Source organism: Drosophila yakuba, chromosome 3L (genome assembly GCF_016746365.2).
Source record: "Drosophila yakuba strain Tai18E2 chromosome 3L, Prin_Dyak_Tai18E2_2.1, whole genome shotgun sequence".
NCBI classification, from domain to species: Eukaryota; Metazoa; Arthropoda; class Insecta; order Diptera; family Drosophilidae; genus Drosophila; species Drosophila yakuba.
In genome coordinates, this window is record NC_052529.2 from 20,150,288 (window position 1) to 20,172,540 (window position 22,253).

The 22,253-nt window shown below is 42.5% G+C and overlaps 7 protein-coding genes across 15 annotated transcripts; 4 read left to right on the plus strand and 3 right to left on the minus strand.

Annotated features, from left to right (window-relative positions):
• The first annotated feature begins 98 nt into the window (after window positions 1–98).
• LOC6534781 lies at window positions 99–2,481 on the plus strand. Of its 2 annotated transcripts, none has more exons than XM_015195349.3 (3): window positions 99–286; window positions 360–1,081; window positions 1,736–2,481. In XM_015195349.3, exons 2-3 carry the CDS (start codon window positions 384–386, stop codon window positions 2,181–2,183), a joined length of 1,146 nt encoding a protein of 381 aa, XP_015050835.1. In that variant the 5' UTR covers window positions 99–286; window positions 360–383; the 3' UTR covers window positions 2,184–2,481. The 2 variants fall into 2 exon arrangements, with proteins under 2 accessions (XP_015050835.1, XP_002095453.1); XM_002095417.4 differs by having other exon boundaries at window positions 99–282.
• Window positions 2,412–10,404, minus strand: LOC6534782. 2 transcript variants are annotated; one of them, XM_039374682.1, is made up of 6 exons: window positions 10,267–10,404; window positions 6,647–7,095; window positions 6,269–6,342; window positions 6,089–6,131; window positions 3,353–3,478; window positions 2,412–2,716 (listed from the first exon to the last, which is right to left on the minus strand). In XM_039374682.1, the coding sequence occupies exons 2-6, from the start codon at window positions 6,984–6,986 to the stop codon at window positions 2,586–2,588; spliced, it is 714 nt and encodes a 237-aa protein (XP_039230616.1). In that variant the 5' UTR covers window positions 6,987–7,095; window positions 10,267–10,404; the 3' UTR covers window positions 2,412–2,585. The 2 variants fall into 2 exon arrangements, with proteins under 2 accessions (XP_039230616.1, XP_039230615.1); XM_039374681.1 differs by lacking the exon at window positions 10,267–10,404 and adding an exon at window positions 7,839–7,988.
• Window positions 10,405–12,867: 2,463 nt separating this feature from the next.
• On the plus strand, window positions 12,868–14,631 carry LOC6539744 (4-hydroxyphenylpyruvate dioxygenase). Its single transcript, XM_002086593.4, has 5 exons — window positions 12,868–12,975; window positions 13,207–13,233; window positions 13,302–13,685; window positions 13,764–14,417; window positions 14,482–14,631. Exons 1-5 carry the CDS (start codon window positions 12,973–12,975, stop codon window positions 14,554–14,556), a joined length of 1,143 nt encoding a protein of 380 aa, XP_002086629.1. The 5' UTR covers window positions 12,868–12,972; the 3' UTR covers window positions 14,557–14,631.
• Window positions 14,632–16,512, minus strand: LOC26535150. 3 transcript variants are annotated; one of them, XM_015189517.3, is made up of 4 exons: window positions 16,304–16,512; window positions 15,668–16,253; window positions 14,906–15,527; window positions 14,632–14,841 (listed from the first exon to the last, which is right to left on the minus strand). In XM_015189517.3, the coding sequence occupies exons 1-4, from the start codon at window positions 16,389–16,391 to the stop codon at window positions 14,647–14,649; spliced, it is 1,491 nt and encodes a 496-aa protein (XP_015045003.2). In that variant the 5' UTR covers window positions 16,392–16,512; the 3' UTR covers window positions 14,632–14,646. The 3 variants fall into 3 exon arrangements, with proteins under 3 accessions (XP_015045003.2, XP_039230613.1, XP_039230614.1); XM_039374679.2 differs by having other exon boundaries at window positions 14,906–15,539; XM_039374680.2 differs by lacking the exon at window positions 14,632–14,841 and having other exon boundaries at window positions 15,431–15,534.
• A 58-nt stretch (window positions 16,513–16,570) lies between these two features.
• On the plus strand, window positions 16,571–17,683 carry LOC6539740 (39S ribosomal protein L15, mitochondrial). The gene is made up of 2 exons (XM_002086591.4): window positions 16,571–16,780; window positions 16,849–17,683. Exons 1-2 carry the CDS (start codon window positions 16,676–16,678, stop codon window positions 17,602–17,604), a joined length of 861 nt encoding a protein of 286 aa, XP_002086627.1. The 5' UTR covers window positions 16,571–16,675; the 3' UTR covers window positions 17,605–17,683.
• On the minus strand, window positions 17,605–20,187 carry LOC6539739 (presenilin homolog). Of its 5 annotated transcripts, none has more exons than XM_015189520.2 (9): window positions 20,057–20,186; window positions 19,758–19,994; window positions 19,463–19,692; window positions 19,186–19,395; window positions 18,912–19,132; window positions 18,748–18,846; window positions 18,527–18,685; window positions 18,056–18,220; window positions 17,605–17,989 (listed from the first exon to the last, which is right to left on the minus strand). In XM_015189520.2, exons 2-9 carry the CDS (start codon window positions 19,920–19,922, stop codon window positions 17,721–17,723), a joined length of 1,518 nt encoding a protein of 505 aa, XP_015045006.1. In that variant the 5' UTR covers window positions 19,923–19,994; window positions 20,057–20,186; the 3' UTR covers window positions 17,605–17,720. The 5 variants fall into 5 exon arrangements, with proteins under 5 accessions (XP_015045006.1, XP_002086626.1, XP_015045008.1 ...); XM_002086590.3 differs by having other exon boundaries at window positions 18,470–18,685; XM_015189522.2 differs by having other exon boundaries at window positions 18,428–18,685.
• A 188-nt stretch (window positions 20,188–20,375) lies between these two features.
• On the plus strand, window positions 20,376–22,147 carry LOC6539741 (lipoyl synthase 1, mitochondrial). The gene is made up of 5 exons (XM_002086589.3): window positions 20,376–20,535; window positions 20,595–20,927; window positions 21,158–21,314; window positions 21,373–21,430; window positions 21,489–22,147. The coding sequence occupies exons 1-5, from the start codon at window positions 20,476–20,478 to the stop codon at window positions 22,018–22,020; spliced, it is 1,140 nt and encodes a 379-aa protein (XP_002086625.1). The 5' UTR covers window positions 20,376–20,475; the 3' UTR covers window positions 22,021–22,147.
• The last annotated feature ends 106 nt before the right edge of the window (window positions 22,148–22,253 follow it).

The following is a 22,253-nucleotide window of genomic DNA, read 5'->3' on the forward strand; positions in this document are numbered from 1 at the left end:
TATCTTCAACTGCACAAATACCTCATACTTAAAGGGTATTTAAGTGTCTGTACGATATCAGCTTACAAGCGATACCATCGAGACAGAACTCCCATCTTCAGAGCGCGCTGCCACCTTGTGCAAATTGGCGCAATTTAAACAAAAATAAGGAAAAAATTACAGTTGGTGTTGCGGGAGGGACGCTAAGAGGCAAACCCCAAAAAATCCAAGTGTCAGGAAGATCTACCATTAGCCCACGTCGAGATTGTTGAGTCTTCTGCGAAGATATAGCGAAGCATCCAAGTGGGTACGTCAGGTGTAGGGCGGCGTGAAAACGTTTATACAATCCTGATGCGTATGCGATTTGTGTTTTTCAACAGTCCGCATCGCAATTTGGAATCGCAATGACGACCCCGCTGCAGACACGTATGGCGCTGGCCGAGATTCCCGACCGCCTGGAGGCGTTGCGTATGGCCAACACACCGACGAACGCCAATCGCCGGACTCCGGATGAGCCGACTCCGGCGGCCATAATAAACACACCGAATGCTAACGGAGGATTAGGACTGCGGGTGGACAACGATGTGAACGTGGTCCAGGCCCAGGACTTTGTCTTCTCGCCACTGCCCTCGCCAGATGAGCTGGTCATTCGGCAGCGTGGTCGACGGCGCTTTACTACAACGTTTTCGCCGGATAAGGTCAACGGAGGTGGTGGCGCAGGAGGTGCCACCGGTGGTTCCTCAATGCGTAGTCCTTTCCAGCGCACGCCCACCAAGAACCTGCAACTAACAAGCGGCATGATCCTGCGCAGCTCCCCTCGCAAACGCCTGACCATGGGCAGCACCCCGCCAGAGCCCACACCGATGGATACTTACTCGCCCATCAAGATGGCCACCACCAAGCAACTTTGGCCGGGAACACCAATAGTAAAGAAGCTGAAAATGGATGATAGACCTGTGGGACAGACGAACACAGATGCGACTCTCCCTTCCCTATTACAGGGTCTGTCCCAGGAACAACTAATCAATTTAATCATGAATAACATCAAAACTGCAAGTGATGAGGGAGAGATACGAACGCAACTACCCACGCCAGACATAAGGTAAGTTCACCTTAAACTACATTTGGCTTGGACATTTGCAACCATATATAGTGAGGTAAAATAGCTATGTCCGTCCGTTTCTAGGCAAACTAGTCTCTCAGTTATTTGAGTGAAACTCCCAAAAGCTTGCTGATAAAAAATGAACCTTCAGTGTTTTTGATCACAAAGTGTCCTGATTCGGAATAGACCCATTTCGGGATTAATTTGATAAAAATCGATTAACTATATCATAATGCGCCACAGAAACGATCGGAAAATGAATTCAAAATAATATAAAAGATCTCAATTCGGTATACGCCAGTTTTTTGGTAACAATCAATTTCGATTTTAGCGTCCCTAGAAACAATGAAAACAAATAATTGAAATTAAAGGAATACACTAGTTTTTGATCATAAAGAGTTCTTAATCGGTATGCATCATATTTTTATATTAAGATATAAATACTGCAAGGGTTATACGATTCGGCCGAAGATGGGTAGTTTTTGTTGATGCTACAATGTATCCTACTTTTAAAAAGAACTTCAGAAACCGGATACAAAAGTTATAAATAGGGCATAGCCCAATAACCTCTTCGAAAATGGGTAGAGTGTTTTGAAAACCCAAAAAAAAAACACCAAACAGATACATAATTGTTCGTTTGTGTCATGTTTTCAGCGCTTTGGAGCAGGAGCTGCACCATGCTAAGCGGCTCATCTTCAAGTCCCTTCCCACCTCCCGGTTGTGCAAGAAAACGGATGCGGCGGCATACTCCAAGGCGTCGATGCATCTTAACGAATTTAAGCGGGTGCTGCAATCGCAGGCCAAACGCCTGCACGACTCCACTCACTGGGACGCCCTGGTGGACTACGTATCCATGGCCTGGCAGTGCGTGGCTAGTACGCCCAACTGGGAGAGCCATGCCCACAATGCTGTTCGCCGGCAATGCTTTAAGCTGTTGGCGTGCTCTTGCTATGCAGCCATTAAGCACGGAGGAATGCGATTAGGGCAGCTGCGACTGGAGACACTGGAACGGAATTTGCGCGAATGGTCCAAGGACTATGAGGACGTTCTGTCCTGCGTAAACGCCTTGCAGCGCACGCTTAACAGCCGTAGCAGCTTATAAACACTGTGGAGACTATAGACTTTTAAGGCCGACTTGCTGAACTCGAGGTTTAGTGGACCGAATTTAGTGTTTAAGGCGAAAATTTAACCAGTAAGCGAACGATATTTGGCGCAGCACGTGTTATAAACTATTTTTATTTTGTTCCTCGATATGTTGTCCTTTTTAAAATGCATGCAAGGAGTTACTTCATTATTTAGTGATCTAAGCCCACACGCTAACTAAAGTCTGTTAGCTTTATAAACGTGTATTTATTAACGCTTAAATATATGCTTAGCAAGTAAGTTTGATTACCATTGGACATTTGTTGAACTAAGTACACTTATTTGAATGTTTTTACGACTAGATCCTACTGCTCTATGACTATGTTGTTCAGCTTTCACAAGATGACTTAACCTCCATTTCTTAGCTTTGACAAAATATTCTCCTTCTACTTCTGCAGCTGAGTATACTGAATGCAGAAAGCAGATTTAATATTAGCAGTACTAGTACATTTGGCACGTGCTGGCTACGGGAGCTGCCCGAAATGTGTCGCCCTGGAAAAATAAGAAGAGAAGTACAGATTAAATTTTGTTACCTTGGCTGAGTAATGCTATGCAATATTAATGGGCAGCGGTAATTTATTCAATGGAAAATGGTTTCTATTTGTTGATCCCGATTTTCACTTATGTATTTATTTATGAGCGAGCTTCCAGTTTTGCCAAAGTGTTATGTTTATTATGAGAATCTGCTCGAAAATTTCTTGGTATAAACCACTCACAACGATAATATACAACCAAGGCTAATTGCCCTTTCAAATTTATAGCTTGCCATATATCGATGTTGTATTATATGATTTAGAACGCCCCTTTGACGCCCAACAGAAAATTTGGTGTGAGCGATTTCAATTAGCATTATAAACTAAATATAATTAGCATGGTTCGATTTTCTGCCAGCGGATGATATTGACAAGCTCTCCCTGCTATTGTTGCTGTTATTTCTGGCTTGTGTATATTTATCGAAGGCGCCGTGGGGAAACAGAATAATCGCAGAAGTATGTTTACGTTATTAAATTAGCATTGCTTTGTTAATCCCTTCTCATGTGTGAGTGGCATGGGCATTTAGCACTCATACTGTGCTTCCAGATGCGATGATCCCACGAGTTTTCATTCGTCTGTAGAACTGGTACTTACACTTCTTGATCCAGATCTCAGCACAGCAGCATTCCTTGACCTGCACGAATGTGAAGCAGGATTCCACGGAGGACGTGTGCACCTTCTGATCTGCGAAGCACACGTGAGGCACATAGGGCAGGCCCTCTGGAAATGAAAGTGCATTTTTACATTAGTTTCTTATAATGTAAACGAAATCAGTAAAAAGAGCTTATATTTTAAAATAATTTCGGGTAACCGCCAGTCCTCTCAACTCGCAAAATAGTAGTATTAGTCAATAATTGTGTAGCTGAATTTGGTAGAAAAACCAGCACGATATTTAAAGTATTCAATGTGTTGCCCCTATTTTGAAATCAAGTGCCTACATTTTTATAATAGAAACCACTTAATTTAAATATGCAATTTATGGAACTTTGGCGCTTTGAGTAGAAACGGAAATCAATAAAATAGAATATGTTTATTAGAAGCTGCGCACGAAAAGGCCACAATAATTTTCAAGAAATATAAACTGTGCCGAGTGACTAAATATTAGCGGCATTGTTTTTCGATCGGATCAGAGCACCAGCCTGTATTATTTTTCGTTTGGCCTGTTTATAGATGCCCAGTTGTTTATAGAACTCAACGTCTTGAATTTTATGAAGTTCCATGTCTACATTTTCAGGAACATGGAATAGAAAAGCCCACACAGAGAATAGCTAGTTGTTGTTGATGGTGCGTGTCGCAAATATTTATGCAATTATAAAATTATTAGTTAATGTAAACAGACACGGACAGCGTGTAATATGTTGGGTCAATTCAGTGACTGCCCTGGCAATTGTTAATAATCTTTAGCGACGGCTGACAAGCCGAGGACGATGGGGCAACAATTCAAATCGACAGAATGTTCATAGAGAAAACTCTACGTTTGAGATTGAGATTGATTATACGTAAATATTGGGTGAAGACAAAAAGCGGTTATCAAGGAAAATCTAAGCGATTAATTTCAAAGCTGCTATGGTTCACATTTCACCTGTCAACAATTTCATAGTTCATTTAATTGCCAACGGATTTAATTGGAAGTGGCTGCGTGGGGCAATATTAAAAATAACACCGAAATAGGCTTCAAATTTAATAGCGTTAAGCTGTGGAAATATTCGCACTGGGCACTATAAGCGGCACCTGAAATTGGCCATCGGGAGATATTGGTATAGCCGCCCACCCAGTCGCCAGATCAGGTATTTCCATTGTTAGTTCAGGCACGTTCCTTATCAACTGGATTTGTTGCCGGTAGTGGGAATTGCCTGTGGCATACTAAAAAACATCTGTTGAGTCAGTATTACACCAGTGTCCAGATACTTGGAAACAGTCAGAGTATTTGCGATTTGCAATCTTCAGGACTTGCACTCAGCTAAAAGATAGGAAATTCGAGGTCAACCGTCTTTAGGCCTGATGTGAAAATATGTTATTTGACATACCAAGTTAAGCTCAAAGCAAACAGGAAGGGTATATCATAACTTATCTTGTCCCAATATAAACACCAGGTATTTAATTGAACCAATTCAAGATAGTGTTTCCAAGAACTCAATCGCTTTTAATCGCCAAATATTTAAACAACTGCATTTTCGGCTTAAACGACTTTAATGGGACAACCACAAACCGTAATGCACGAAATCCAAGTAAAGTAAAAATTAAAAATTAAATGCAATGAGTGGCCCACACAAAACAGTTTTGGTTCGAAGGCGGGTGCATTCTAAAAGGAAAACTACAGGGGCATGGAAAACTGCGCGCCTTGAGGAAAATCATTCAACTGTGCACAACGCAAGCGCCGAACCCAGAAAATTCCCCACCAAGGCAGAATGCACATCGACAAGTCGAAAATTTGAACAAACAAAAAAAGCAACTGAAAGAATTATAAACTGACACTTGGACATGAGGAATGCCACAGTAATCGCAGTACAGTGGATGTCACTCAGTGAATAATTGGTTATTACTGTAGTCTTTGATTTTAAGAACGAATTTAAATGCACGGGTGGCTGTCACACATCTCTTTTTTTTTATACAAATCATTAGTTTACATTTTTAGGTACTTCTAATTTAATTTAAAGCAAATGAAAATCTAGCTAAGTATCGTTTAAAAAAATTTGGAGCGAAGGCGCCAAAACCTCTCATTCTTCCCAGGCAGGCTTCACTTTAGAGGTTGCAAGGCGAGCCAATGAAGCGTGTCGCAGCATTAGAGTGCGGTTCGATCAGTGGACCACACTTAACAACTTCCGTGCCGCATCACGTGCTGTGTGGAAGAGGGCAGTCCGTAGAATAAGTATCTGCCACCTTTACGATCCGTGGGATATTCATGTGGGTTTTACTTGGGTGGCTATGCCAACTGTTGCGTCATCGGAGTTCTTGTTTGTATGCCCAGTAAATTGCGTGAGTACGGCTTGTTAAGGGCCAAAATTAGCTAATTGGGCTCTTTAGAGAGTTTGGCTCTGCCACTGCGTTGCAAGTGGGTTAGTGGCACGTCTCCATCTCGTGTGTTTACTGTGGGAGCCTGCTGCTGCAGATACTTTTTGTTTATTATTATTTGACGCCATCTGCGGAGACTCATGCGCATGTCATAAATATGAAGCCAGGTAATAAGTATCAAAACTCAAGAGCTTAAACAGGACAGTTCTGTCAGACCCAACACCTACCCAACATTAAATTTACTGACTTTTTGCTTTGTATTTAAGGGCAAATCCGAAACTATTGATAGAATGATGTCTTGAGGGAATAATAGCTTACCTTCTCTATGTTGCAGCTCGCACCAACAATGGTCGTTGATAAACTACAAAGAAAATATTGTACAATTCACTGGTTTGTCATTTAGTTAAAAAGCCTTGTGCAGATCGGATTGCAAGTTGCAGTACTAACTGAACTCTTAGATTCCAATAAGCCAAATGATCATAGCCTAGCCATATTTACCTGACCTCCTAGGCAATACTTTGGTGTATTCGGTGGGCACTTGATTGAACTGCAGGCATTGTTCTGACCCCGTGCTATAAAGACAGAAAAATTATTCAGTCCCAGTAGGACAAAGAAATTCAGTTAAGTCAAGCTGTTCGTACTTCGCAATACATTCAATTTTCTGGGAAAATTTAAACAAAATGAGAAATGCCCATAAATATCTACCGTTTCAATTTTAACTACATTCCTAAAGGAAAATAAGGTCAATGCAAACGCCCAGTTTTGTTTAAGGGCCCATAAATTGTAATATTTACATGTTCATATTCTTCATGAATAATACGAATTTATCCTTTTGTATGTCTTATATTTCCCAAATATTATTGCAAAGCTACTTACACCCATTAAATTTCTGAATGGACTCCAGGGCCGCTTGCTGGGTCACCTGGTGGTCGAAGGTGTACTCCTCGTAGCTGTCGCTGTAGGGAGGAACTCGTGGTCGCAGGTCTTCCTTGTCACACATGATGCAGGAGGATTGCGGAGCACCGAGGGCAGATCCGAGGCAGATAGTCACCGCAATTCCAATGGACAGGAATGATGGGATGGCCGCGGGCTGATAACGCCGACTGACCTTTGGGATTAGGCTCTTATCGGTGGATCTTTCCGCCGGTTGCTCTAATCTCTTGAGGCACTGTCGATTCTCTGCGTCCAGTTCGAGGCACTTTGAAGGGATCCACATCGTGCTTGGTCGTCCGAGTTTGATGATTTAAATGTGCAGCATTATCACATTAATTAGCTAGCTTTTATTGGCGTTTTATTTCGTTGCGGTCGCAGCAATCGGATACAATCTGTAAGTCGCACGGATGCGAAGATTGAGATTTAGAGAGATCGGGCAAGACTATATAGTATGTTCAAAATGCGGTCGTGATCTGAATATAGATTCCAATCGCATATATGGCTCTGATTCTGTGCGCTTTCCACACGAACAACTTTTGTCTAATTCACTTTACAGATGATTGGTTTAATGGCATTTCTATATTGTTAAGCAATTTTCATCGTTTTCCTTTCGACTGCTGTAATATGAAGTGGCGGGAATCTTGGGGCAGAAGCATAAAAAGCTATTTAAGTTTTATAGTTTACCACTTGGTTTGCACCTTTTCGGACTAACATGTTATTTTTTTTAAATCTGTTTTTTTTTTCTAAAAATTTGGTAACTGCCAATGAAGGATATTATTGAGGGATATATTATAGACGATATGTAAATGAATATTTTTAATATTTTATATTAAATAGTTTAAATTTACACAATTTTGTCAAGATAGTAAGCACATATTAAATAAATTGTAGTTCACTTTTCGCTATAGGATAACTTTATTTTTTCTTAGTTATTTCACTGGTGGAAAATCAAACTCAAAATAAACAGTTTCGTCACATCCAGCAAATTATTGCACAAAATCTCCCCCTTTCATCTCTCTTTTATTTAACGCTGTTTAAGCAATTTATTTGCTTTCAAGTGGTGATATTTTTTTACACAAGAATGCCCGGTATTTTCGGGACTAATTTATTAAGCAGCTACAAATCACACACGCACGTGAGGTGGCGGAGTGCACAGAGCAGTATTTGTCCCACCGCCGCGATGGTTTTCGCATCAAGATCGACGGGCACACGTCCGATTCCCAGCCCATGCAATTTCGTTCTAACAACTCGCACTGAACTTCTCCGCTGCGAAGCGCGTCGCACAGTGGGGCAAACCGGTTGTATCGCTGGCGAAATGTTTAAGAACCAGTTGAAAGCTTCTCGACTTGAATAAGGCTGCACTTAAAGGACTCAAGACAAGTGTGTATTAAACATCTAGGTCTCTTATGTTTAGTGTTTATATCTTCATTGGTTCTATCTTATGAAAGTGGAAATATTGAATGAGCAGATAAGGCCATGATGTAATCCTAATTACTATTAGATCGTCAAACACTTTTTGTACCCATTTCTTTCATAAATTCACTTTATATCCGGCCATCAACAGGCCTTTAATCATATACCTCAAACGGATCCTCCATTAATAACACGGCTCTTTATAAGCCCCAGTAATTTGTTCAAAATGAAGCGGAACCAATTCCTCTCAACCAACAAAAAGAAATAAAATAAATATACACAAACACCAAACATACCTTGGCATACCGAACAAACAGTTTCTGACACACTGAAATATTTGTATAATTTATGCCCACCTAAATGCCCCGCAACGATCCCTTTAAAATAGATATATCTGCATCTCTATACCTAGGCAAACATATATGCAGTGTAAATTTCTCGGGTCTTCATAATTTTGTGTTTTAAAAATAATATGGAAGCTCACAGAAACGAGGTGGCTAGGAAGTTTTCATTTGGTTCCTACTCGAATCTTTTGTTTATTTGTACAACTGCAACCTGCTATGTGCCAATGTTCTCCGCCATCCCAAAATCGTAAATCTCAGTGGCAAAACCGTCCGATTTCTTCTTTATAGACCTTACTCTCTAGAACTACTGGGACTATTAAATTCTGCTCATGGGCTCAAGACGCGTGGGCGGTTATTGTATTTTCCCAATGCTTTTCGCTTGATGTGGTTTCAGCTAGCGCGGCACTTAAAGCCATAATTCCGCGGTAAATATCTCTCAGCCCTATAAAATATCTTTAGACGACGGCACATGGGCTTAAAGAACTAATACCATTCAGCCCCTGGCAAAGGACATTGGGGCAAGCGAAGGGAGCGCAGGGAAAAGCGTGTCAAGGTGAAAGTGTATCATGCTGAGAATACCTCCCCCTGGTAATGTTTTTATGGCTTTAATGGGGCACTTCCCCGCTCTGCAAGTGGCATGCCACACAAAGGGCGCGACCATATGCTCAGGTAATGGATAAAATGACTCTGTCAATGCTTTCCGATTGAGTTTTCGCACGCGAGCCGAATTAAATTCGCAAACTTGCATGCAAATATTGTTTTTAGTGGGTGGGAAAAGTGCTTAAGGCTGATGGAGATGTTTCTTATCAGCACTGTTCAAAAAGTTATATCTACAGACCGTTGACTTATCCATCTATTTGCTTATCAAGACAACAAATTTGTATAGACATGAGAAAATCTATGCAATACACTTTACTATGGCTTCTAGTCTTACAGAATGCCACATACAATGTTCTATTACTGTTAAGTCCTAAAATACTTTATGCCTCCATATCACCGGACCTACCTTAAGAAACCTTCTATCCTTCTAAAAAAAACATCTGCTTACAAACGAACATATGCGAAATCGCACCACCCCAAAAGAAATGGCTGCGCTTGCGTTCTTATAGAGTTTCGTAACCCCTGTCCTGTCAGCAAAGAAACACCCTGGAAAAGCAATCCTTTGGGGGGAAAAGGACGAAGCTAAAGAGAGTTATCCTGCAGGAGAGAACGTTTTGAGGAACAAAGGGCTCATTCTCAAACAAGAACTCGTTCCCCACAACTTACAGTTTCGGAGGCACTGGTCGAGGCTACAATTTCAGATTCCCAAGTGATTTTAAGGCTTTACCAAATTTATTATCATTTTCACACTGCTTAATCAATCATCGAAATCGCAAAAATAACATATGAAAACTATTTTTGAACCACTAACTAGAGAATGCTTTCAGAGCATAGTAATTCGTATAATTTATGTTGTAACATTTAAACTTTTTTGCCACGCTTTGGGCGACTTTTGGTGTCGAAAATTGTCCGTTTTTTTCGGGGCCAACCATTTGGTGTTGTTTTGTAGCATTTTTTCAAACATTAAGATTTTAATCGCTCAACGAGACGCGCACCAATTTGTCAATATTTGAAAAAAGTTGAACATGAATTTTTACAGCACCAGCAAAAAACAAAGTTTGGGGAAAATGGAAAATAACGACCAATGATTTTCTGTTCAGCGACAGTTCAAGTACGTTCGACTTTATTTATTTATTTTTGCGGTTGCCGTTTTATTATACGAAATTATTCCAATTCATATTAGATAATTTTCGAGTAGTTACACACTTGTGATTTTTCCACTGTTTTTTACTGCGACTCCTATTATTTTTGGCTTCTTGTTTGGGCAGCGCAGTAAACACGACTGAAGGATGGAAAGCGTGACGTAGACCGGCGACAGCTTGCGGCTATGGCAACAACAACAACCACAATAACGAGGACCATAACACAGCACTGAGAAAAATATGTGCAAAGTTGCGCAGTTTTAGAAAATCATTATCACTGCATTTTAGGCATTTAACCATAAAAAAGGGCAATATTTATTGACCCTTTTCAATAACTAGTGAGTTTTAAATTAAATTGTACCAAAACATAAACAAAGGATAAAAAGCGGACACAAGAAGCAATGACCTCCTTAAGCAAATAGTTCTATTAGCACTTCCAAAGTACATGCAAAAGTAAATCAAGCCTTCAAATGAAATATAAATTTAGAGACACTCCCTATTTGTTTATCTGCATCCGCGTTGAAGTTACTGACGACAACAATAGAGACCCACATCCTTCTGTCTGGGAATAGTCCTTTTAGAAAGCAACCCCTGTGAGAAACTTTCCCTGCTGGCAATGCCGTCTAGCCGAAAGAGCGAAGGATACGCTGCTCCTGCTGCAGAAAAGAGAGTGGCAAAGGGTAGCGGGAGAACCCTGGAAACGTAATATCCTTATGGAGCAACAGGCTACCCACATCAAACCCAAAACAAACCCGAGCTGCGCCAGGTACCGTTCCCATTTCGCCAAGGACGAAAGTTTGCTTAGCTAATGGCAAATCCGTGGAGACTGCGCGGTTTGGATTTTTATTGGGATAGGTCTGATGGAGTGCATCGGGATTCTTTGACTAACGGAACACAGGGAGTGCCAGGTGTAAGGTAAACAAATAGAAAACCCTGTCACTTATGAGGGCGGTAGTAGAATCAATGTTGTATAAGGACTTGGGCTGATTTGAAACTAGAAAGTTGTTTTCGTTGTACATTTTCAGAGGCACAGTTTATTATTTTTACTGTATTTTACTGAATACAATTAATGATTAATAATGAGAAGAATGCTGTTTGATAATACGCTAAGGAATTTAATTGGTTTGTAACACAAGAACGTTATCAGCCATTTGGTTTTATAGCTACATCACCATCTGGAGCAATTTGGCGACAAGGGCCATTGCCAACTCCTTCCACTTTTCGCAGGTTGTCGCCTCTGCAGCGCCCTAATAAGCCAATCATAATAAATGTCAAGCATTGATTTGGCTTCTTGCCAATGACCAATCGACCATTTCGTAGTCCTCCGCCCACTCTTTCCCATCGGACTGTCAGTTAATCATTAGCAGCTGGGGGAGACTTTGTCTAGGGCTAATCATTAATGCTTAGCTGCCTGAATTGCTCATACGCCATGTGTTCAGGGATCCATAGCAGCCCGCAGAGCGGCCGAAACTATTAATTTATGGGCTTGTCGCATGTTGCCAAACACCTGACACGAATCGTCAGTCAAAATGATTAAGAGAACCGCCCTTCCAAAAAAAAAAAAAGTAAATAATTTGATGAAGAGATCTAAAAAGCAAGCATAAAATAAACAATTTATTTGATACTACATGTCAAAGCCGTTTAAAATTTTTTTTAATAATTAACTAATGCTTAACACATTAGCTGCTATATAATCTATAAAGAAAGAAGCTTATTCTGATCTTGTCCACCTTAAAACGTGAAAATGACAATTACCAAAACGCTTGGCCATCTCATTCCTCAATATCTGTGAGAATAACATTACTTACTTAACTCAATGCCTACTTGGGAATTTAAAAAACAGTCCAATTCTTAAACCAGTCTTTCCATATTCAAATATAACTCAGTTATGTTCCAAATATAAAAAATAACAGTCACGCTAATGGTTTGTAATCCTTTTGGAATCCTCTTAAAGCTATTATCCCCGCAATTAAAAGACGATAACGGCAATCATCAAAATAAGTGATTTGTGACTAGCGTGTGCCGCTTTATTAAATAGTAACAACAAACAGATTTGTTAACCAGTTTTTGTAGATTTGTTTTGAGAACCTTGCACAGCGATTCTAATGCAAAGCAAATTCAACACCGCCCCACATTATGCACTGGAACAGTAACAATAACAATAACAATCCAGATAGCATTATCACTCAGTTTGCCTATTGTTGCGTTTTGGGGGCTCGAAACTAGAATCAAGTTCAGTGCGACTTGGCAACCGTTTTTCGAACACACTCGGACTGCTGTCTCATGAATATTTAGGTGAATTGTGACATGAGCCGAGCTTTTGCATAAAGAATAGGTATCTGTACCCTCATGTAACCATCTTGAGGAAGTGAAATTTTGAGCGAAAAACTATAGCTCAGATATGAAGTAAACAGATTGGAGGCCCGGCCTACGTTACAATATTGCAATTCACTCTACTCGAGATTGCATTAATTAAGGAATCCACCTGTTCTAGTAAACAAATTTCTGCAGGTTGAGTTAAAATATGCGAGCTATAACCAGCTAGCTAAGATATTCCGATGTATATAGCATTCGAAATAAACAAAATACTAGTTTGGCTTATATTTAAATTAGTACAGGATTTTCACCTGATCGACCTGGGCCCTATATAAAGCGCTCGACTGGCTTAGCTCAGGCCATAATCAATTTGAAGATCGTGTAAGATCAACGGAACGAAGAAATCTATATCGCGTGCGAGGAGAGGATTTGCATAAATTGAGTCTGAGTGATAATGGTAAATGAGTTGGGCCATGTGAAAATCGTTATGTAACAGCCCTTTAGTGCGAAAATAATGATCTTTAAAGAGCCTGGAATACAGGATGTCATACTGATACTGATACTAATAACAGTGGATAAACTAATAAAAATTCCTTTGACCGAAGTTATTGATTTTAGTCATTGTAATCATTTCAAGACGTTATTGTTCTAATAATGCCTACTATTATTTCTTTATAACTACCAACAGACCAGCTATACTGACAAAGGAACCAAAGTAAGTCCGATTATATAAAGATTATATAAGATCGTACAAAAACAACCTACTTCCTTCTATGCTTTCAGCCTGAAGCCGGCAAATTTCTAAGCTTTGATCACTTGACCTTCTACGTTGGCAACGCCAAGCAGGCGGCCAGCTACTATACCACTCGTCTGGGCTTCGAACCACTTGGCTATCAGGGATTAGAGACCGGGGAGCGACGCTTCGCCAAGCATGCCGTGCGCCAGAACAAGATCGTCTTTGTGTTCGTCTCTGCCTACACGCCGGATGACGAGGAGCATGGACTCCACCTGATGCGCCACGGCGATGGTGTCAAGGATGTAGCCTTCGAAGTGGAGGATTTGAATGCCATTTTTACGCTGGCGGTGTCCCGTGGAGCCGAAGTGGTCCGCGACATTTGGGAGGAGAGCGATGATCAGGGCTTTGTGAGATTCGCTACCATCAAGACGGTAAAAGCAACACAGCAAATACGTCTGAATTATTTAGGTATTAATCCTAAATTCCTTTCCATATCTTGTACTACATAGTACGGCGACACCACCCACACTTTTGTGGAGCGCAATGGTTACGCTGGAGATTTCCTACCTGGATTCCAGCGGGCGCCCAAGGATGTTCTTCTAAGTGGATTGCCCTCCACCAAACTGAACTTCATTGATCACGTGGTGGGCAACCAGCCGGATCTGCAAATGGAGAGCGTGGCCTCCTGGTACGAGAGAATCCTGCAGTTCCATCGCTTCTGGTCGGTGGACGACTCGCAGATTCACACGGAGTACTCCGCCCTGCGGTCTATCGTGATGGCCAACTACGAGGAGACGGTGAAGATGCCGATCAATGAGCCAGCCAATGGAAAAAAGAAATCGCAGATCCAGGAGTACGTAGAGTACTACGGCGGTGGTGGTGTCCAGCACATTGCACTTAACACGGATGACATTATTCAGGCGGTTAGCAACCTGAAGGCTCGGGGAACCGAGTTCCTGACCATCCCTTCCTCGTACTACGAGATCCTTCAGGAGCAGCTTTCGCATAGCCGCACCAAGATCAAGGAGGACATGGAGGTCTTAAAGAAGTTGAACATTTTGATAGATTTCGACGAGAATGGATATCTGCTGCAGATCTTCACGAAGAACTGCCAGGACAGGCCCACCCTCTTCCTTGAAGTTATCCAACGATACAATCACAATGTAAGATTTATTGCTTAACCTACTATTGCTAAGAACAATTAATTCGTAATCAAAACTATTTCAGGGATTTGGCGCTGGCAACTTTAAGTCCTTGTTCACGGCCATTGAAATTGAACAAGCCAAGCGAGGAAACTTGTGAATCAAATGTGATTAACTGAGATTTAACAAAATCAATAATAAATGAAATGGTCTAAACAGAATAACTACTGATAAATTGATTGCCTAAATGTCATTTGTTTATTCTCTGGTCCCAAAATCGAGTGTCTATCAACACCTCGTTACGTGGATCGCCTTCTGCGAAGGAAACCATGTGGGGATTCCAGAATCCCGGAGGCGTTGAACTACGAGCGTCTTCATGCCGGCACTTGGCTAAATAATCTTTGATCTTCGCGTCAGTCAGATTTGAGCCCATAAAATTGATGAACTAAGTGGATAAAATTTAAAATAAATATTATTTGGTTGCGGAACGTCGAGAATAATGCACACACCTTTTCGCATTCGACGCATTCAATGTTGAAACGTTCCTTGACCGTCAGCTCAGGTTCCTCCTTGATCAAAATCGGTCGCGGAAACTCCTCCTCCGAATCCTTGCTGTCCTCTTCTTTGATATCCATAAGATACTTTTCAATATCCTCCGGCAGTTTTGTTGATTCGTTGCCTACATCTGTTTCTGGCTGGGATATAGGTTCAATTTTCATAACTTTGGTAATTGGAAGGACGCTTTCCACTTTTAGGAGATTTGGTCGGATGTGCTTCTGCTGGTCAATCATAACCTTTTCGTATTGTCTTAAAGCACTCGAGCAGGTATCGTCATCATCCTTCATAATTTCGGCCAGAACATCCATCGTGCCCAGTTTGGTTACATCCTCGGGGGTATCATTCACAAAGATTATATCCTGGGTAGCGGGAGTCAATAAAACTACACTATCTGAGGTGTTGTTGATCCTTAGGCCTGGAGGCGTGTCCGGTGGGGGCATTATCTGACTCTCCGAGCTATTCATTTTAAACTCGTCCACGTCCAACTGAAAACTTGGCTTTATGGTCTTGACTACGCTATTGCTGGTGGTAGTAAGCAAGGCGTCTGCCTTTGTAACGCTCTCGATGTCTGTTCTGCAAGCTTGGCTTTTAGTTTAAAAAAGATAACTAACTTAAAGTGCCAAAGTAGTCTTAGGAAACATTGTTCGATTATTAGACAATATAATTGAACTATATTTCTAAGACATTTTTAATTATTTTTATATGATAATTACCTCTGCATAAAAGATCTTGGCGGCCTAGATCTTTTCAGGCTGGTGCTTAAATTGGGACTGTCCTCTATGATATCCTTTTCACTAGTGCTCGTCCTATTTGCTTCGAATTTGAGGCGAGTTTGCTTCAAGTGCAAGTTGTTACTTTTGTGCGTGAGTGATAACTTTGTGAGGACTCCCTGATTTTTGGGTGTCTTGCGGGTCCAACTATTCCCCCCGACAGAAACATTGTTTGGCTGCACATTTTCTAGATCCCGAATGTCCGGCTTCCGATTTGGCAATCTCAGTTTGCGCGGGCTTAGGACAGTGGTCTCCGTTTCGGTAATGCTCTCGTCCTCCTCCATTTCTTGCTCCTCGTCGGAGAGATCTATATTGCTGATGGCTATGTTCATGTTCAAGGAGTTTTGGCTTTGTGACTGCGGCGAAATGTCTTCCTTAATTTTTTTCGGCGACAGCTTCCTGCGCTTCTCCGCACGAACCAAGGAGCTCTGCCGCTCCTTCAGTAAGTCCAAGGCTTTGTGCAGCTTTTCATTGTGGATCTTAAGCTGCTCTATAGTCTTGGCGCTCTCCTCGGAATCCCGTTGCATCACTAAAAGCAATAAAACATGTAGAGTAAATAAAAAATTATTAATTACTTACTTAAGGCGTGCTCTTTGATTGTGTCCAAAGCGGCTATAAGGCACTTCACACTCCTTTCCTTGTGACCCCGACATGTTCCACACGTCATCGTTTTAAAATTGAATTTATTTAATTTAACTAATTTAATAAAGATACTTAAGTTTTAATTGATTTCATTTAATAAAGTATTTGTTTGTCTTTTGCGCGTCGACAGTGCAGTGTGGCCGCATCTAAACTGAATACCGCATAGCTGAAACATAAACTTAATGTCGGTATATTTTACAAACCGGTTGGTATTTGTTAGCCGACCAACTGGGGTCCTACGCTCTCGTGTAAATTTTTATTTTTCCCCGTTAAACATTATTTTATTAAATAAATTAAGATAACATCGCTATGGCACACCTGCGAGAAACCTCGGACAAGGCGCTGAAGCTGTTACGCACTTTACCGCGCGTTCAAATCGGCAATCTACGACCAAACCCAAACTCAAAACAAAATGTGAGTGGTTGAATAACAGCATGCAGTCAATAAACTAGTAACAAATATTTTGTTTATTATTCCGGCAGGACAAGCGTGGCAGGGCACAACACGGGGGAGATAAGCACGGAGCGGGCAACAAGGGATCCGGACAGCGGCAGAACTTCATGCGATTGGGCTATGAAACGGGCAATCAGCCTTTCTACTTGAGATTCCCCTACGAGCCTTACTACAAGGGACACCACCTGAAGCGCCAGTATCCGCCCATTTCGCTGCTCCAACTGCAAGTCCTCATTGACACGAACAGGATAGACATCAGCCAGCCCATCGACATCAGCACGCTGTGCAACTCTGGCCTCCTAAAGCTCAAACCCGCTGAAATGGAGTATGGGTTCCAGCTAACGGACGACGGACTGGACAATTTCCAGGCCAAGATCAACATTGAGGTGCAGCACGCCAGCGAGGCGGTTATAGCGGCCATAGAGAAGAACGGCGGTGTAATCCGTACCGCCTATTACGATCCACGCAGCCTTCACATGCTGGTCAATCCGAAGAAGTGGTTCCAAAAGGGAGTGCCTATTCCCAGCCGCATGCTGCCTCCCCAAGATGCAGTGGACTACTATACGAATCCCAAAAATCGCGGCTACCTGGCCAATCCCGAGGCGATCAGCCAGGACCGCCTGGTGCTGGCCCAGAAGTACGGCTATCAGCTGCCCAAAATTGAAGAAGATTCCGCATACGAGATGCTCACCACTGCAAAGGATCCCAGGCAAGTATTCTATGGCCTGGAACCCGGCTGGCTGATCAACATAGTGGACAAAACGATCATTAAGCGCAAGCAATAATTAGTCGAGTTTGTTACTATGCATTTTGTTAAATAAAGAATTGGATTACAAAAAGCTTTGTTAGACTATGATACTGTAAGACATTTGATGTGTCCTTGTCTTTTTATATGAACAGTTTATATAAACACCTGCTTTGCCGACAGATCCTCCATGAACGGCTTGACCACCGCACTGGTGGCGAAGCAAAATATCAATCCGAACGTAATTGAGATGGGCAGGGCGGGAAGCGCCTTGCGCCAAATGGCCAGAAGCAGAAGAGTGAGGCAGAGTCCAATCAGGATGGCCACAAAGCAAGCGATTGTGGTCGTCCAGTCGCCGTAGCTAGAGGCCTTGCCCACTAATACTGAGTAGAAGATGAAGTCACCTAGCCCAAGCTTAATGCCACCTACATGAAATCGTTTATCAGAATTCGGTTACGGTTTACACACTTATATATATATAATATACGTACGTTCTTCTTGCCCATCCGGATGATTCTGATCTGGAGCTGTTACTGTCCTATACTCGTTAGAGCGCTGGGCGTTTCCACTCTGAGTACTTTGAACTTCAATTTGGCGTCGAGCCACACGTTCGCTCAAATTAGCAGACCATTCTTGCGTGAAACCTGCAGCCTCAGCTAGAAGTAAACAACAAATTAAGTTTTTGAGGTGTAATCTTACGAAAGGCCCTAAAATAGACTACTAGCAGCGCTTTATACCATATGCCCAACATTACTAAACAAGACAATAATTACGTGAGAGCACAAAACAGACCAAACGCCAAATAAGCCATGTACACATTGGAGAAAAGTAGATAAATCATAAAAAATATAATGCATATGTACCGTTTCCGCGCAAATTGCTTTTAAAAGTCACAAGTGGCATACCTTCAGTTGCCAGTACACTGCCGTCATCCCGCTGATTCTGTCGAGGATGGGAGTTACCTGTGCGTAAGCCACTAGCCGCCGCTGCCTCCGGCGAAGCCAGCGAGTTCTGCGTGGCTCTTGTGGTTGTGGTGGAGTTGCTGGACGACGGCGAAGAGGAAGCAGTGGCCTGCGATTGCTGGGGCGTGACAGTGTTTACAAGTGCGTAAACGACAGTGGCTGAAAAGGATATATTATTTAACATCAAAAGTGTTTTAGTAGATTGAGTAGATGATTATTACATGAGTAAATCAGAGCGGGGAAGATTTGCTCATTTCGCTCCTGGGCCGTTTCCACGAGTATGCGGAGGGGTCCTCTTGGAGAGAGGACAGCAATGAGATCTATAAATAAATAAAAAATAAATTATCAACATCACCATCCACCCTTAAAGCTGCATCCAGCTCACCCCAAATAGAAATGGCAGCCAATACAGCCCAGGCAGTCCATTCAGGCAGGTATTTTATGAACACCAAAGCCATTAGGGCTGCCACAAAAATAAGATATCCTTGCTGCAACCGCAGAGGGCCCTGCCAATGGATGGACATCATACCGACCACTCCAAAGTTCCACATAATTAGCAGCGCTGTAGGGTAGTCCATAGGTATGTTATAGGCGCGAAGAAGCTCTCTGAATTGGGCAAATTATTACTTGTACATCAAACGAAAGAGGCTTTAGCTTACTCCAAATATAAGTACGTAAAAATGAACAACAACATAAAGGAGGAGAGAATCAGCCAGCCGTGAATGATGCGATAGCAACGCTTCTTGTACAAAACAATGAGCAAAAAGGTCATCACCACCACCACGCTCATCAGGATTAGGGAGTTCGCCAAGGCACTCCAGAACTTAACACTAGGTTCGGGCGATTGTTCATGGAAAGGTGTGTAGAGGCTGGGGATAGAAGAAACATTTAGCCGAGACCGATATTGCAGAAAAGTTGAATTCTTGTTAACCATACAGATAGACATCCGTGCTGTTGTAGAAGCTGATGGAGTTGATGGTGGCCACCACCACCAGCATGCAAAGGGAGACTGGCACGAATAATTTGATTACATGCTGGGCGCCGTATTTCAGGCCCTGTTCCTCTTCCAATTCACCACTAGCGCCTCCACCTCCTCCTCCGGGTAGTCTAGAAGAGCGTGGTCCACTAGGTTCCCGCATCACCACATTTGGCACAGCAAGTATTGCCTGGCAGGAAAAGGGACTCAATAGTTGAATGTGTATTTAACAAAATTGGCAGTTGGTACACGCACCGCATCCGGTTGATCCTGATTGCTGGAGCCATAATTGTTCCTTGGCTGTTGCCGCCTTGGAGGTCGTTCCAAACGCTCCGCCTCGCCGATCTGGCTGCCCACATTGGCATCGTCCTCGGAGGCGAGCCCAGAGGAGCAGGAAGCCTGGAGATTGACAGCAGCCATCAGTGGTGTGCGTTCGTTCGCCTCCGTAGCGCTGGACGCCTCCCCCTGCGAAGCCGTAGTTGTGTGATGGGACTTCTTGGGAATCACCACCGATTAATATCGGGCTTGACACTCGAAGGATCTTGACTACTCACAGGTAAAGAAACCAAAGGTAGAGGAGCAGCTAAAAACTTTCTTTTGTTTTAAAGCGACTCATAAACTAGAGGTGGCAGTGCGCTCGTCCGGCACAGTTATCGATTTTCGATTTGTCTAGTATGTTTAAAAGTAAAAGTATTTACGGAGGTTCATTACAGAATAACTTGTATGAGCAGTTATACACAAATTAGGTCATCTCAGAATTTGTAATGGCTCATATAAACTGCTTTATGAATCCTTGGTCCAGCGATAGATTTCTGTATAATAAATACCGAAGCCCGCTTAAATATAAGAACAGCTGTTTTCCTCATAAAGTGCCCATGAAAATCTCAAGTGCCAAACGGTCCTACTAAATATTTCATAAGTTTCGACAAGCTAAATAAATCGCTTATATTTCCCTAATTGTACAATAATTTATATGTTTGGCATGTTGCGAGCTTTAAAAACTCACGTGGAGGCCCCCATAGTAGTTGCCACAGTAAGCAAAATCTTAGCAAGTACATATAACATCAACTAATTTTTATTGAATAATAACAGCGTGCGGCATCAACAAATGCGGAAAAGCTCGAGGAAATTCGGGAACGTTTGGCGAAGGGTCCGAATTTCCAGGACTTTGTCCAGAATCCGGATAACTCCAGAAGCGAGTGGGAGAATTACGAGGGAAAGCTTCGTCGCGAAAAGGGCGAGGAGCAGCGCCTGCGACTGCCGCCGTGGTTGAAGACCACCATACCCGTGGGCAAGAACTACGCCAAGATCAAGGCCCAGATGCGCGAGCTCAAGCTGTCAACCGTCTGCGAGGAGGCTCGGTGTCCCAACATCGGCGAGTGCTGGGGCGGCGGCGAGCATGGCACCCAGACAGCCACGATTATGGTGAGGGAACAGCAAAAGGCCCCCCATGGTGACCTTTGCTGATAACCGAACATGGTCAGATAATCGACAGAATTTTCCACAGTTTTAAGAGTCTTTTAACAACGATACTAGGGATAAAAGTCATTTGCTTTGCAATTCTTTTGAAGTCATTGGACTAAAATTCGTTTTAGAGCTATGGGACGAAGAATAATGTTAAAAACTCCTTTAAACAATATGTTGTTTTCCCCCAGCTTATGGGCGACACTTGCACCAGAGGCTGTCGATTTTGTTCGGTTAAAACGGCTCGCAAACCTCCACCGCTGGATGTAAATGAACCCGTGAACACAGCCACCGCAATTGCTTCCTGGGGATTGGATTACATTGTTCTCACCTCAGTTGATCGCGATGGTAAGTAGTGAAATTGTTTTGTAATCGTCAGAGCTTTTTATACTTTTTTTTTCCAAAGATCTGCCAGACGGCGGCTCGAAGCACATTGCCGAAACTGTTCGCGAAATAAAGGCGCGGTAAGAGGATAAAATATATATTCAAATTGTTCATACCTAATCAATACTTTATGCTTAGCAACTCAAACATCTTTGTGGAGTGCCTGGTACCAGATTTCCGAGGCAATCTAGAGTGTGTCGAGACGATCGCCAACAGCGGCCTAGATGTTTATGCGCACAACATAGAGACGGTAGAGAAGCTCACACCCTATGTGCGAGATAGGCGTGCTCACTACCGCCAGACCCTGCAAGTGCTAACCGAAGCGAAGCGATTCAATCCCAATCTCATCACTAAGAGTTCCATTATGCTGGGTCTTGGTGAGACCGATGAGGAGATTGAAAGCACCTTGAAGGATCTGCGGACGGCCGGAGTCGATTGCGTGACCTTGGGTCAGTACATGCAGCCCACAAATAAGCACCTCAAGGTCATCGAGTACGTCACGCCCGAGAAGTTCAAGCACTGGGAAGAGCGCGGTAACGAATTGGGTTTCCTGTACACAGCCAGTGGACCGCTGGTTCGCAGCTCCTACAAAGCCGGCGAGTTCTTCATTACTAGTATATTGGAGAACCGCAAGAAGAGGCAAAACGCCACTGAACTTTCCAAGGAGTAGTAAAATTGCAAAGCCTTTCTAAGCCGATGATGGATAGCTATATTCGCTACACCCGCGCCTGTTGTGCAATGTATATATTAGATGACATACTGTTTCGAAATAAAATCGAATTGTTTTTAGTTTTAAATGAACTAATTTATTCACCCTCAAGTCTTGTGGTTAGCATACTTTTCAAATTATGCGCCATGTTAGTGTTCAAATAATTACTTCTGTGCCGTTAGGAAATTGTATGT

Bases quoted from the DNA above. Each gene is read 5' to 3' on its own strand.
- LOC6539740 (XM_002086591.4), top strand. From the start codon at position 16,676: ATGGCACACCTGCGAGAAACCTCGGACAAGGCGCTGAAGCTGTTACGC. The intron at 16,781-16,848 runs GTGAGTGGTTGA...TTATTCCGGCAG, and splicing joins ACCCAAACTCAAAACAAAAT to GACAAGCGTGGCAGGGCACA.
- LOC6539744 (XM_002086593.4), top strand. The intron at 13,234-13,301 runs GTAAGTCCGATT...CTATGCTTTCAG, and splicing joins ATACTGACAAAGGAACCAAA to CCTGAAGCCGGCAAATTTCT. The intron at 14,418-14,481 runs GTAAGATTTATT...AAACTATTTCAG, and splicing joins TCCAACGATACAATCACAAT to GGATTTGGCGCTGGCAACTT.
- LOC6534781 (XM_015195349.3), top strand. From the start codon at position 384: ATGACGACCCCGCTGCAGACACGTATGGCGCTGGCCGAGATTCCCGAC. The intron at 1,082-1,735 runs GTAAGTTCACCT...TCATGTTTTCAG, and splicing joins CTACCCACGCCAGACATAAG to CGCTTTGGAGCAGGAGCTGC.
- LOC6539739 (XM_015189522.2), bottom strand. From the start codon at position 19,922: ATGGCTGCTGTCAATCTCCAGGCTTCCTGCTCCTCTGGGCTCGCCTCC. The intron at 19,133-19,185 runs GTAAGCTAAAGC...TGCCCAATTCAG, and splicing joins TTTACGTACTTATATTTGGA to AGAGCTTCTTCGCGCCTATA. The intron at 18,847-18,911 runs GTGAGCTGGATG...ATTTATTTATAG, and splicing joins GGCTGCCATTTCTATTTGGG to ATCTCATTGCTGTCCTCTCT.
- LOC26535150 (XM_039374679.2), bottom strand. From the start codon at position 16,391: ATGACGTGTGGAACATGTCGGGGTCACAAGGAAAGGAGTGTGAAGTGC. The intron at 16,254-16,303 runs GTAAGTAATTAA...TATTGCTTTTAG, and splicing joins AATCAAAGAGCACGCCTTAA to TGATGCAACGGGATTCCGAG. The intron at 14,842-14,905 runs GTGTGTGCATTA...TTATCCACTTAG, and splicing joins AATGCGTCGAATGCGAAAAG to TTCATCAATTTTATGGGCTC.
- LOC6534782 (XM_039374682.1), bottom strand. From the start codon at position 6,986: ATGTGGATCCCTTCAAAGTGCCTCGAACTGGACGCAGAGAATCGACAG. The intron at 6,132-6,268 runs GTAAATATGGCT...TTTTCTTTGTAG, and splicing joins AGTATTGCCTAGGAGGTCAG to TTTATCAACGACCATTGTTG. The intron at 2,717-3,352 runs GTAAGTACCAGT...TTATTTTTCCAG, and splicing joins TGAGATCTGGATCAAGAAGT to GGCGACACATTTCGGGCAGC.
- LOC6539741 (XM_002086589.3), top strand. From the start codon at position 20,476: ATGTTTGGCATGTTGCGAGCTTTAAAAACTCACGTGGAGGCCCCCATA. The intron at 20,536-20,594 runs GTAAGCAAAATC...GAATAATAACAG, and splicing joins CCCCCATAGTAGTTGCCACA to CGTGCGGCATCAACAAATGC. The intron at 21,315-21,372 runs GTAAGTAGTGAA...TTTTTTCCAAAG, and splicing joins CACCTCAGTTGATCGCGATG to ATCTGCCAGACGGCGGCTCG.